This window comes from Momordica charantia (assembly GCF_013281855.1).
Source record: "Momordica charantia cultivar OHB3-1 chromosome 8 unlocalized genomic scaffold, Mcharantia_2.0 BLBB01000008.1, whole genome shotgun sequence".
Lineage (NCBI taxonomy): Eukaryota > Viridiplantae > Streptophyta > Magnoliopsida > Cucurbitales > Cucurbitaceae > Momordica > Momordica charantia.
Window position 1 is genome coordinate 6,977,305 of NW_028275166.1, and position 13,087 is coordinate 6,990,391.

Consider the following 13,087-nt stretch of genomic DNA (forward strand, 5'->3'; position numbering starts at 1 on the left):
AAAAATTATATATGCTTACAAGAAAATAAATATTAGTCGTTTTCCATTGGAACAGGCTTATGAATCTACTCGTTTCCATGACAAAAATTCAGCCACATGAATAATGCCAATGGACTAATTCTAACTTGGAAATAAATGAATGTGGACTAATTCTAACTTTGAAAGAAATAGTTGTGAGATGGGTCAACCTGGACTTGAAAAAGTGGATAGAAAACTCAATCATGTTCTATCAAAAACTTCACCCATTTATATCAAACCTATTGCCCTTTCCTTGATGTGTGTATATATATATCTGCAACAACTAAGTAAAGAGAGAGGAACAATGGAGGAGATATAAAGCTTTTCTATCATAATAGATGGTTCAAAAAGATTTCTCGTTCTTCTATCAAATATTCTGCTTTTTCCGAGATACTTGGGTTCAAATGTCCATGGACTCGCTATTTGTTTACTGACTTCATATAATTCAGAAAATAATAGTTTTTAAAAGCCTCTGGTTCATATCTCTCATCAAAAGGTACTATATCGGATGGTGTTTACTGTCTATCTAGCAAACTCCTTGTTAACCCTAGTGATGAATCACGAAATTCAAATTGAGATGTCGTTCGTCGAAGAAAATACGGAAAAGCTCTACGAGGGGTCAAAGATAGGATGCATTCAAACCTTGAAGACACTCATCCAAGACGACCCGCGTCTCATTCAAAAAGTTCTAGTCTCTACCTCAAACATCGAGAGTCCATTGCACGTGTCGGTTTCGCATGGTCATCTTGAATTCACTCGACTTCTTCTCGATCACGACCCCGAACTTGCTGCCGAGGTCGATGCGTCGCAACGAACGCCCCTCCACCTAGCTTCGGAAAATGGAGACATGGAGACCATTCAAGCTTTGTTGGAGAAGAACACAAGTGCTTGCTTGGCTTATGATAACAATGGGCTGATTCCTCTGCACTGTGCAGTGATTCGTGGGGAGATCAAGATCATGCAACAGCTTATCAAGGCAAGGCCACAATCCATTTGGATGAAGCTCAAAAATGGTCAAACTATTCTACATTTGTGTGTAGAAAATAATCATTTGGAGGCGATGAAGTTGCTGGTTGAAACATTTGCGATGAATGGTGACAAAGACCTTGTCAACGCAATTGATGATGCAGGAAACACAATTTTGGATTTATCTATAGTGCTAAGACAAATTGAGGTAAGGGTAATTATTAGAGTTTTTTTTTTCCTTTTAATTTCGGTTAACGATCCCACCTTGAAATAGGAATGAAAGTTAGATTTGAAATAGGAATGAAAGTTAGACATAGCTAATTCTCCTTTTGTCGCTATGTTAAGGATATGGAAGGTAAGATATCTTATTTCTATTATGGGAAGAAATGTTATTTCTATTATTGTCAATTCGTTTTTAGACCAACCATGACTTTTCAAGCTTGGGATGGAATAACAATTATATCCAACTTGTTTTTGCAGATGGTGGGTTACTTACTCTCGATTCCAGAAGTAAAAACAAAATTTGTAGGCACAAAAAGATCATCACCTACTCCAAAATCAATCATCAAACGAAGAAACAGGAATCTGAAAATTATGCAAAGACGAGGAGAAACTGCATCGTTGTGCAGCAAAAAGAGGAGTGGGAGAAGGTGGGGGAAGGTATGGAGAAACGATGAGGAGTACAAAGCGGAATGGTTTCAAGAAGTGCAAGGCAGAATGATGCTGGTGGCGACGGTGATCGCAACCGTCACTTTTCAAGCCGCAATCAACCCTCCAGGTGGCGTTTGGCAACAAGACACTCGATACAATTCATCATCAAGCAGCCACCATTATAATCCCACACCTAACGACGGGACAATTTTCCCAGCTGGAAGTGCGATAATGGCATACCGGTACCAAGAAGCTCATTTGGTTTACTTAATGATGAACACGGTGTCATTCTTGGCATCAGCGAGCGTGATTCTATTGATCATCAGTCGATTTCCACTCAAAAATAAGATTTGTAGTTGGATTTTGACACTAACCATGGGCGCGGCGGTGGCGTTCTTAGCACTTGGATATCTACTGGGAGCTAGGTTGGTTAGCCTCAACGACGTGTATTATACAAATGTTAGTGCGTATATAGGATATTCAATAGCATTTTACGTCTGGTTCGGGATGATCGCATTGGTTAATCTGTGCTACGTTCTTCGATTTCTGGTTTGGGTGTTCAAAATTAAAGCTTATTGCGCATTTTCACCTCTAAACTTGAATAATGAACGATGATGCCATTGCCACACCTTCAAGTTTAATTCAACCACGCAATTAAATATGTGTATTCTCCTTTTTGAAACAAGTAATATCTATGGTGTGTTCGAATTCTTTACATTCTTTTAACATTGTCTTTGGATAATTTCTCTTATTTGTTATTCAATATTACGGTGGCAATCGCGATTTGTATAGTTTGTTGGACTTTCTAGTACATTTTTTTATAGGCCATTTTATAAAATGCCTAAACAACTCTTCCTTGACAATAGTTACAACTTAAAAAATTAGTCTGATATATTTTTATTTGGGTAGAAAATGACACTCATTTAATATAATTCTAAAAGGTCTTTGGGTTAAACTTTGTTAATGTCACTAATACACAAGTTGTTAATGTCACTAATACACAAGTTGATGTGGTTGGGTAAGTTTGATATTTATTTAATTTTGTATTATTTTTAACATATGTGTCATTTATTATAAACTTTATTGAATCTTCTCTAGCGTTACACATAGCTTTTTTAGCAACTTTCCGACTTTATTGCTTCATTATTTTTCTCTCTTTCATTTTCTATTCTTTTTCTTAAATGTCACAACTATTCAGAGAACGTGAGAAGCAGATGAATAATCATCGGCTCCTAAAAGAAATCGATGAACAAATAACCCCTATTACAGATTATCAATCAAGTTCTATGTGGTATGAGGATAACACCTATGATTATACTTAAAAATATATTCAAATTTACCAATAAAAATTGATATCATGCATCATTAAATTATTATTTTATTACCGAAGTTACCACTCTAAATAAATAGACTTTCTTGATAAGCAGTTGGATTTGTGAGCGAGCAAATTAAAAATGTCAAATTACATTCGAGGAGTGATAACTTACGGTCGCTCCGTCAATTTAGAAATGAAACCGAACCGTGGTCGGACTGGACCGTAGGTTCATAGAAATCGGGCCGAAGGTTTTACAGAAACCGAACCTTGGTCGGCACTTGAATTAAAAACGAAAAAACGGTAGAAGAGACCCCCCCTCTGAGATCTCTCCCCTAGGGTTTAGTGAGCTCGTACATTTGATAATGGCGTCCAAGCTTCTGATTCGAATTGGAAATTCTTTCATAAATCGGTTGCGGTTAAATTCCACGCAACAGAGCCACAGGATTTGGAGTCACCAAACTCTGTCCCATGGCCATGGCGTTGAAGTCACTCCGATGCTATTTCCTTCAGTCTCCAAGCATCAGACCTCGCACCATTTGCAGCAGAATGACATCGAATCCTTGAGGAAGCTCGAATCGGAAGGCGTTTTCTTCCCTTTTGGTCTTCCGTCCCTCCGGTTCTTCTTGCCAGACGGTATGCTATTATTTTTCCTGCTCTGCTTGATATTTAGAGTTAATCATAAGAGTGTGCGATTTCTGCAACGGATTAATATTTTTATGAGCTTAAAGTAACTTATTCTAATAATCAATTTGAGGACGAAAAATGTAGAGGCCTCGTTTTGTATGCAATTTGATAAATGATAGTGACTTGAATTTAATTTCTTAGAGGAGCCAACGAAGCATGGATGGTAAGTTGATGTCTTTTTCATTTACCATTTTGTTTGCACCCATTGATTATTAAATGGCGTCATGTTCTGTTCTATTATGCTGTTTACAGCAAAACTACTCCTATATATATAAGATACTTAAAGGCAAGTTTGCTTGTATGTTCTTTGGGAAGGGGCCTATGATAAGCTATAAATTCACATTAATATTGAATTTAGTTTTTCATAGTTTAAGGGGCGTCTCAAGGGCTTGAACTGTGATAATGCAAGAATATGAAGATATAGACAGAGATAGCAAATGACAATCATATATGATTGAGTCCCTGCAGGATATAATTGGCTGGATGATCTGATCCTATCTTATTTTTCCCTTTCATGAATTCTTTTTGCATGAATGTACAAAATTTAGCTTCTTGGTGGACCACAAACCACAAGAAATTCTTTTGTAACCATAACCTATAAATGACTGTGAATGATTGGAAAGCAATGATTGTTTAGTCCTTAGGGGAGGGTGATCTCCACCCTAATGTACTCTGTTTTCCTATGTTTACATCTTATATTTGCAAAGGCAGTCATTATCAGACAGCATTCACAGATGCTATGGTATTATTAACCAAACGAAATCAGAAGTTTTGAAAGAAAGGTATATGGTGATACTTGATAGATCCCAACTACTTGAGGTACAGAAATAATGCTATGGTAGCATCAGCGGTCTATGTTCTAAACATATATATCCCAACTACTTGAGGTACATAAATAATGCTATGGCAGCATCAGGGGTCTATGTTCTAAACAATGTATTTTTCTGGTTGTGAGGTGTGAAGTGTGGAAACTTGCTCTATCAATGATTAAACTACCAAAAAGCAATGTTTTCTATGCTGCATCTTCTTGTGGTAGTTTCAAATTTCAACTGATTGCCTTATATAATGAATAATCATAAGTTTTGTGTCCAAGTGAAAGTGGGATTGTCAAGTGTTCTTAATACCCAAATGTTTTGCCCCTCTTGAGGCCAAGAGGAAATTTTTAGGGCGCCTAAACTATCGGCCAATCACCCAAGCTTCAGGGATACCCTCTCAATTAGTCTCCCTGTTGATCGTGAAGATAATTTTCTGCCAGCATTTTCTCATTACTGTGAAAATGCATAGGGGTGTCTATATACTTATCCTGTAAGGATCTGACTTTGGTTGTAGCAAATATCATGTGAAAAGCTTGTCAGTTGAAAATGCATAGGGTGCGTCCCATGTTTACTAACAATAATCCTGTTCCACAAAGCATTAGCCTCCTGAAAGAATTGTCATAACCATCTATCCTACAACATCCCATTGCAGTGACTTAGGCTACCAATACCTGGACCCTCCCAACTCCAAAAGCCTCGAGATAATCTCCATCTAACTAAATGAGACCACCCCCTCATCCACCCCTTCCCACAGGAAATAGCTCATGATCTTTTCAATTCTATTGCTCACCGACACTGGGATTTTAAACAGGGAGAGGAAGTAGTTGGAATACCCCTTAAGGCAGACTGGATAAGAGTGAGTCTCCTTATTTTAGAAAAGAAAGTTTTATTCCAAGAGGAAAGGTGTTTTTGTGATTGTTTAAGTTTGAGCTGCTCAAGAGGGGAGGTGTCAGGTGCCAAAGCTCTCATTTTCGGCCTTCTTAAAAGAAACCTTTCTAAGCATTCTCGATAGCCCGCACTGCAAGTTTAGCATCCTGAATAAAGAAAAACTTGTTTTAAATAGTTAGTAAAAATTCTGACTTCCTGTGGCTGGCTGCCTAGTCTTGGTATATGGATCTCTTCATTAAATAAACCTTTGTAGATAATTAGATGATAATTTAACCTACGATTAATTCTTGTATTATTATTTTTGTAAAAGTACGGCACAAATTTTTTTTCTTTCTGCAGGAGATGCTTCTTCGTCCCAAGAACCAATGCTCCTATTTCCTAAAAGGACTTTTCAACCTAGCATCATCAGGCGAAAGAGGAATCATGGATTTTTTGCCCGGTATTTCTCCACTGCCTTTTCTGCATGCTTCGGCATGTATATTTTATATGTAATGTTTTTACGAAGGAGAATTTATGATCTAGGAATAATGTTGCTTTGTTATGCCTAGTGGAGTTTTATGGTTCAGTTGTTTCAAACATTAAATTTAGCCATTCTTGAAATTAGGTTGGCTTAATCAACTAAATTTCACTGCTCTCGCCTCTGAACCACGCTCACTTGAGAGGTTGAGCATGGGCTCACGGAAAAATAAATAGCTTCATATGTTGTCCAGCTTCCTTAATACTTAACTAGCCTATCTGCATTGTTTTGTGAATATTACTTACCTGCAGACCCGATTTCTACTGACTACAACTAAAATTTTGACAACTATTTATTATTATTATTATTTTTTTTTTTTGAAGAAAAATCTCTCTTCTCTCTCCATTTCTACCTTCATCTTTTCTTGTAAAAAATATAATGGTGGACAACAAGAGATTATTATATCTTTTTTTGTAGCCTTTGGAGTAGGAAAAATCGGTTGGCAAGACTAGTTTATAAGCGAAAAGTTTGTTTGTAATGTCATCTCAAAATGCAATTACTCATTTCAAAATGTTGTATTAAAAACCACTTTTTCTCCTTTGAGCAGCAAAGCAACCAAGGGTGGACGGAAAGTTATTTCTCGAAGGATTGCAAAGGGCCGATCAAGAGTAACTGCATAATGTTTATCTCAAGTCAGGTCTATTTGAATTGCCCTGCCAAAATCTTGTGTAGGTTATGTTAGTTTTTCATGGACTAGGCTGGCTGAATATCCACCATTATTGTCAGTCATCTCCTTAGGCCTCGAACACTGTCTGTATACACTTACCTTTTTAAATAATTACCATGCCTTAAGCCAGTTTCTGTTCCATATTGAAGTTTCAGTTACTTTTATGTTTCTTAATTCTTTCATAACTTGGCTAGAAAACAGTGTAATTTGGGTTCATAGTGGCTGATGATGCTTCAGAGAAACTGAACAGAAGTCTGTGAAAGGTGCAAAAAGGAACAAGATGGGATGAGAGGACTTAATTTAAGCCATTTTAAGACTAAAATCATTTGACATATCTGAATTCTTGCTGGGTTTAAAGTCTCATTTATATGAATTTTAGTTACTTTCAGCTGTAGAAGCTATTAAGATGGTGGAATTAGAGTGGGGTGTTGCATTTCCAAAGGTCAAGCTTTGCAAAAAGGAGTTTACAAGGTATGTCCACATGCTTGAAAATTATTATTAGACATTAAAAGTTGAAATCATTGGTAAATGGTAATGGAGCTATATCAAGTTCAGTGCCTATTCTTAGGACCCTGGAGTATGCAGTTGCCATAAATACATGCAGCCCAAACTGAGGCACTATAAATGGGACACAACCTCAATTTTATTCCGGCTTTTAATAGTCGATATGTAATATTTCAAAAAAAAAAAAAAAAATCTTCCAATATTTTTGTTGAAGTATTGATTTAGTCTCTAAACTTTAATTTATAACAATTTAGTCAATATACTTTCAATTTGATTACAATTTAGTTCTTGAATTTTAGTATGTAACTAGTCCTATAGTTTAAAATTGCAGCTAAATTGTTATCAATTTATATGTACAACTTCTAGATCGGATTAAATTCTTACTTCAGTGAAAGTTGCAGTGACCCGAAGTGTTTTTCTATTTTGATTCTATTATCTTTATTTTGCCATTGACGTGGAGTCCAACGTAGATATTAGGTGAAAAGAATATTAGTTTTGATATTAACATGTTATTCTAGATATGGATATTGGAGATCACATTATTCATTAATTAAATAATTAATCGTAGAATAGCTACCACATTAATTTTGACAAAAGCATAATTTAATCTCTGATTTAGGTATCAATCTTTATCTTTAAAGTTTAATTCATTTTTTTAACTATTCTATTCTATTTTTCTTAAATTAAAAACTCAGAAGTTATCATCTATTTTCTCAAGTAAAAATGCACCCGTTAAAAAGTGTCATCTATATTTTAATTTAAAAAATGTCGTCCGTTTTTTAATTTTTAAAAAAGTCCAATGTATTCTTAGTTTTCAAAAAGTGCTGCATCTTTTATATCTATGGCTTCTTAATTTTCAAAGTGTTGAAAATTACTTAAAATACTTAATTACTATATTTGTGTAAAAAAAATATTATTAGATGGTTTCAAATTCAAATTCAGTTGATGAAAAAGTTTTGATTGGAATTGAAGCTTCAATTTTGATTCTTTACACAGCACTTTCTTCAAAAACACATTTTAAACAACTTTATCGAGGGGCAGCAATGGCGGCAAACCAATTTTCTATTTTCTATTTTTAAGTTTTAAATTTTAGATTTATTCTAAGAAAAAGACCCTTTTGACTTGACAATATGCTTAGAAAATGCCTTTTTTTTTCCTTATAAAAATGCCAATTTAAACATCACGAAGTCCTAAGTTTTACTATATATGATTTGCCTCCAATACTATTCTGACGCCTACCCTCTTCATTTTGTACTATTCTATTCCACTAGTTTTATTACATTAATAGTTTTTTGGATTAAATTATAAAAGTTCGTTTCTAAAATTTTTAAAATTCAATTAGGTTAATTGTGACTTTAAAGAAAATTTGTGTTAATTAAACAATGACATGATACATTTACTAAACATGTGTCAGTTGATTTGGTACAATAATGTAATGTCTGTGAATAGACAGTAAAAACAAGTACACTAATTCTAATTATTTTGTTTCAAAGAAAACATAGGACGGTTTGTCCTATTCAGACATTCACAACTAAGAAACACTGGATTTTCTATCGAAAATTTTAATCATGATCAACTAACATAATCTAGCTACACGGCTAAATAAGAGCTTCTAATGCATAGCCTATTTTTCATTTTGTCTTTTGTCTTTCGTGTAGTCAACTTTTTTCCATTACACTTTAATGTTGAGAGAGGAGAGAGAGAGAGAGAGTAAGAGAGAGAAAGGGTAGGCATACAAATATAGGACATACTTGGGAATGTAGGAGAGGAATATAACATAGTATACGAAAATATATTTGAGGAATTTGAAGGAGGCATGTGAAATAAATAGGGCTATGTATTTATGGAACTTGAGCAAGCATTACTTACTAAAGAACCTGAACTAGCAACTTTTAGGTTTTTTCTTATGGACTAGCTCTTACCTTCTCAAACCATATATATATATATATGTAGCACTCAAAACAATTGCACTCTTTCAAATTATTATTTAGTCAGACTCATACATATACTACATACCTACTATATAAACCCTATGCTCCCCAGCTCAACGAAACAAGATCGGGGTGTGTCGCAAGCTGACCGCTCGATAATCCCGATGACCCCAACGACAACGACGAGCACGACTGGTTCTGCAAGATCGACGACATGATTGCGTCGATTTGCTCCATTGCCATTTGGTTGGCTGCCAAGCATTGATCTTGTGGAGAGTAGCCAATTGCAAAGGTTGATAGTTTGGCTGTTGTTGGATCAACCTGGTTTAAAGGAGCAGAGGTTTGTTGAACTAAGCAAAGATTTTCGTCACCAACCTCGCATAATTTTGGCATCGTTGTGGGGTGCAGAAACGAACCGTCGATGTATTGCGGTAACACGGTGCTCGGAACGACAAACTCCCCGCCCGTGACGGGTTGATATCCGGCGGACGGGGGCCACATTGTGGGGTCATGGGGGAAGAAGTTTGATGGGGGAGAAACGGAAGGTAGCAAATGAAGAAAACTCCCATTTGGATTGAGATTATTGGTAAATTGGTCAAGTTTATAATCAATGAGATCAAACCCTTGAAGCAAAGAAGGTGGAGTAGTTGAATTTGAAAGACATGGCTGGTCCTGGTGGCCAGAAGTTGCAAGAATCAAATTAGGGTTTGCATTGAGAATGAAGAAGCCCTCATTATTGGGAGAATTAGGGTTTTGGAGATGACCAGAAAGTGTTGCCAAGGCTGAAACCTCAGGAGAAATGAGCTTCTTTTTTATGTTTGAATTCCAAAAATTCTTCACCTCATTATCCGTTCGTCCCGGTAGTTGCTTTGCTATCTGAGCCCATCTGTAGCAAAACAACTAAATTAGATGAAAGAAGAAAAAAGGAAAAACAAAACAAATTAGATAGTAAAAGAAATGTACCTGTTACCAAGAATACTATGGAGTTGAACAATTAGGGCAGCTTCTTGGTGAGAGAAACTCCCTCGTTTGAGGTCGGGTCTCAGATAATTTATCCATCTCAGTCTGCAACTTTTGCCGCATCGCTGCAGGCCTGAAAAGTCCGAAGAAATTAATTATTCGAGAGAGTGAAACAATGCAGTTAAACGTAGAAGAAGAAAGAAATTAAAGATAATGTCTCGACCGCGTGAGCAGCACCCACATATGAAACAAAACATGTTGTATTACGACAAAACAAAACATAACCAGCTAAAATGGGAAAAAAACAGAAAGCTTTTCCAACTTTGAATTTTCAACTGTAAAACAACAAAAGAAAGTTGTAAAACAAAAACCCAATAGAGAAAAAATATTAAAAAAAACGTGAACATGAATATTAACTTATCGTAACTCATCCTCTTAAACTTTTAGGTATAGTATTCTCATTCGTTAATACATATGAATCGTGATTTGTGGTTAACTTGATCTCAAACCCACCGAATAAGAACAAAAGATTAAATTCACGGTGATCCATCAACTTAAGCTTTTGAGTGAGCAATGATTCGACGAGAAAAGAGAAAACAATCGCCACTCACCCGCGAGCTTGGGGACAGAGCTCCAACAGCCATGGCCATAAGTGGAAATGTAATTGACAAGCTTCTCATCTTCCTCAGGAGACCACAGGCCTCTCTTCACTTTCTGTTTGTTACAGCAAGAATGGTGCCCCATATCCTCTCTCTCTCTCTCTAGAAGCTTATGCAACTGCAACAGCAGCAGCCTATGGCTCAATATCTCTCTCTAAAGGGTTGTTTTTAGAGAGAGAAAAAGTTGAAAAAAAAAAGAGAGAGAAGAGAGTGGTAGGGAATGTGTGAGAGAGGGGGAAGGGGGGTTATGAATTTAATGTGGGAGGGAAAGTGTAAGGTGGTGGGCCACTTTTAGGGTTTATAGGAATGGCCTAAAAGCTGTGTTTTAAGACCTCTGTGCCATGGTTGGGAGAGGGGGGTTGGCCCCACGTGTCCACGTGGCACTCATATGGCCCTCTCCGTCGGACCCACCTTTGAACTTATCTTCCCTCCCAACCCCTTAGAATTAGGTTGAATATATATTTTAGTCTTAATGTTCGAGAGATATTATTTGAACGAGATTCAAATGATATAGTTGGTTATTTTAGACGGTTAGATGGATGCATGAGATATTACGAAACTTGAATCTGTATCCCATGATTCTTAGATGCAACGATTCAGATGTTTCTTTAATTTAATTTTTTTAAACATGATTTGTCATGCGATGAAGATTGAGTTTGGCTGAAACTCAGAATAAACTTACATGGTAAGAAATTTAGAAGATAATATTTGTATTAATTCTTTAATAATCAAGTCCCTCAAAATCAAACATGGAAAGGGATGTATTGTCTGATTGTGATCATAAGAGAAAGATCCAACGGCTCAAAACAAATCATTCTCTCTCTCGAAAATGTATAATTTCAACCCTACATGTATAATTAGGACCATCATTATGGAATAGAATATGAATTATTAGTTCCGTACATTTGATTGTCAACTTTTCTAAAGCATTCTTACAATGATTAATGACTCTTTAGTCTTAAATCACTTTTTAAAAATGGTATTGGTTTAAATATTATTTTCATATCTTCTGCTTCTCGACTTTGGTTTATTTTCGTTTTTAATTTTAATTTTTATATTTTGAAATTGATACCGTGTGACTTCCGCTTGTTAGATACCTAAATTGGGGGTGTCGACGTCCACCCAACACTGCATTATGAGACTCGTGTCAAATGGTGGGGATGTGGGAATGTATTTTTGTTTTTTTTTTAATTATTTTTTTAGTACAATAAATATGAGGACATGAGGACAGGGATTGAACTTCCGATTTATATGAAATTAGCAAAATACCTTATTCCATATTGTTGTACTAAAAAAACATCTAATGCCATATCATAATTTGTTCAATGAATATTAAGTTTAGTGAAAGTAGAATAAAGAATTAACATATAATTAGATACACACCATTGGAATAATTGCTTTATTGGTGAAATTTAACCCACACCATCAATATGAACTTGTCTAAATTAGTACCCTAAATTTTCTAATCCTTCTATAATTAATAATTAACTAATTTCCCCAAATAATTTGGCACGATCCCATATTGACATACATCCAATCGACCTAGTTAATTAATTATTGTGAAGTTTGTGGTACAAGTTTGGTGAGATTTGTCAAGCTTTTTGGCACAAATTTTTTTGGGGTTTTGCATCCCAAAACGAAAGTAGAGTTAAAATGGGAATCAAAGATATGAAAAATTGACGAAATGAGTTATTGTATTTGGAAGAAAAACCCAACGCTAGTCTCCTAACGAGAGCGTGAGAGGGAAAAAAATCTCTAAATTGTATTACAAAATATAGATAAACATCAAACGGATAACTGTCGATTTGAACTTAACTCAATTGATTTTTTTTAGTACCATCGAGGTGAGGAGATTCAAATTCACGACCGACCCCGAAAAACTAAACTCTGCCTTATGTGTAAAGTTGCTAGAGAGTACACTTAACCTCTGAATTTGAAATCATTGTTTATGTATCAAGTATTGACCATAGTTTACAAGAACATTACGTAGTCTTAGTGAAGGGAAAAAGGTTAAAGATTTACCCGGTGTGAGATATCACATTGAAGAACCTTAGATGCCGATGGAGTAAAGGATCATCAAGTTAAAACATAGGTGCCTAAACTCATTGAACTATTTCAAGTAAAAGTGCCCCTCGATAAATGTAGAAATAAAGATAATGACACAAAAAATAATATTGTTTCCGGGAAGCAGAGATCCATATATATACATCCACATATGTGTGTGTGGATAACTAAACAAAAATCTATCACAAAATTGATCCAAGGTACAATTTTGCTTATTGCAATTAATTGACATGACGAGGAATAAAACCAAGAACCATTAATGCCCACTTTGGTTTTAATCTTGTTTGATTGAAAAACTAATGCTTCTCTCTCTCTAAACTCAAAATTAATCATATGTAACGTCGTGAATCGAGTTGGACCTTCGATATAAGTCCATTAAGTTCTTCAATCATTTCTCGAATTATGTTATTATTATTATTGGTTAATCAAGAGAAGTCAAGTAGAAAAG

The 13,087-nt window shown here is 35.5% G+C and overlaps 3 protein-coding genes across 3 annotated transcripts; 2 read left to right on the plus strand and 1 right to left on the minus strand.

Annotated features, from left to right (window-relative positions):
- The first annotated feature begins 272 nt into the window (after positions 1–272).
- Positions 273–2,335, plus strand: LOC111020343 (ankyrin). Its single transcript, XM_022296991.2, has 2 exons — positions 273–1,192; positions 1,465–2,335. The coding sequence occupies exons 1-2, from the start codon at positions 527–529 to the stop codon at positions 2,248–2,250; spliced, it is 1,452 nt and encodes a 483-aa protein (XP_022152683.1). The 5' UTR covers positions 273–526; the 3' UTR covers positions 2,251–2,335.
- A 910-nt stretch (positions 2,336–3,245) lies between these two features.
- Positions 3,246–6,662, plus strand: LOC111020350 (Ribosomal protein L34). Its single transcript, XM_022297001.2, has 3 exons — positions 3,246–3,583; positions 5,677–5,776; positions 6,402–6,662. The coding sequence occupies exons 1-3, from the start codon at positions 3,313–3,315 to the stop codon at positions 6,472–6,474; spliced, it is 444 nt and encodes a 147-aa protein (XP_022152693.1). The 5' UTR covers positions 3,246–3,312; the 3' UTR covers positions 6,475–6,662.
- Positions 6,663–8,842: 2,180 nt separating this feature from the next.
- MYB26 (myb domain protein 26) lies at positions 8,843–10,809 on the minus strand. The gene is made up of 3 exons (XM_022296992.2): positions 10,528–10,809; positions 9,920–10,049; positions 8,843–9,842 (listed from the first exon to the last, which is right to left on the minus strand). The coding sequence occupies exons 1-3, from the start codon at positions 10,658–10,660 to the stop codon at positions 9,056–9,058; spliced, it is 1,050 nt and encodes a 349-aa protein (XP_022152684.1). The 5' UTR covers positions 10,661–10,809; the 3' UTR covers positions 8,843–9,055.
- Between the last annotated feature and the right edge of the window lie 2,278 nt (positions 10,810–13,087).

Bases quoted from the DNA above. Each gene is read 5' to 3' on its own strand.
- LOC111020343 (XM_022296991.2), top strand. From the start codon at position 527: ATGGTGTTTACTGTCTATCTAGCAAACTCCTTGTTAACCCTAGTGATG. The intron at 1,193-1,464 runs GTAAGGGTAATT...TTGTTTTTGCAG, and splicing joins TAGTGCTAAGACAAATTGAG to ATGGTGGGTTACTTACTCTC.
- MYB26 (XM_022296992.2), bottom strand. From the start codon at position 10,660: ATGGGGCACCATTCTTGCTGTAACAAACAGAAAGTGAAGAGAGGCCTG. The intron at 10,050-10,527 runs GTGAGTGGCGAT...CGGACTTTTCAG, and splicing joins CTCTGTCCCCAAGCTCGCGG to GCCTGCAGCGATGCGGCAAA. The intron at 9,843-9,919 runs GTACATTTCTTT...GTTTTGCTACAG, and splicing joins CATAGTATTCTTGGTAACAG to ATGGGCTCAGATAGCAAAGC.
- LOC111020350 (XM_022297001.2), top strand. From the start codon at position 3,313: ATGGCGTCCAAGCTTCTGATTCGAATTGGAAATTCTTTCATAAATCGG. The intron at 3,584-5,676 runs GTATGCTATTAT...TTCTTTCTGCAG, and splicing joins CCGGTTCTTCTTGCCAGACG to GAGATGCTTCTTCGTCCCAA. The intron at 5,777-6,401 runs GTATTTCTCCAC...TCCTTTGAGCAG, and splicing joins AATCATGGATTTTTTGCCCG to CAAAGCAACCAAGGGTGGAC.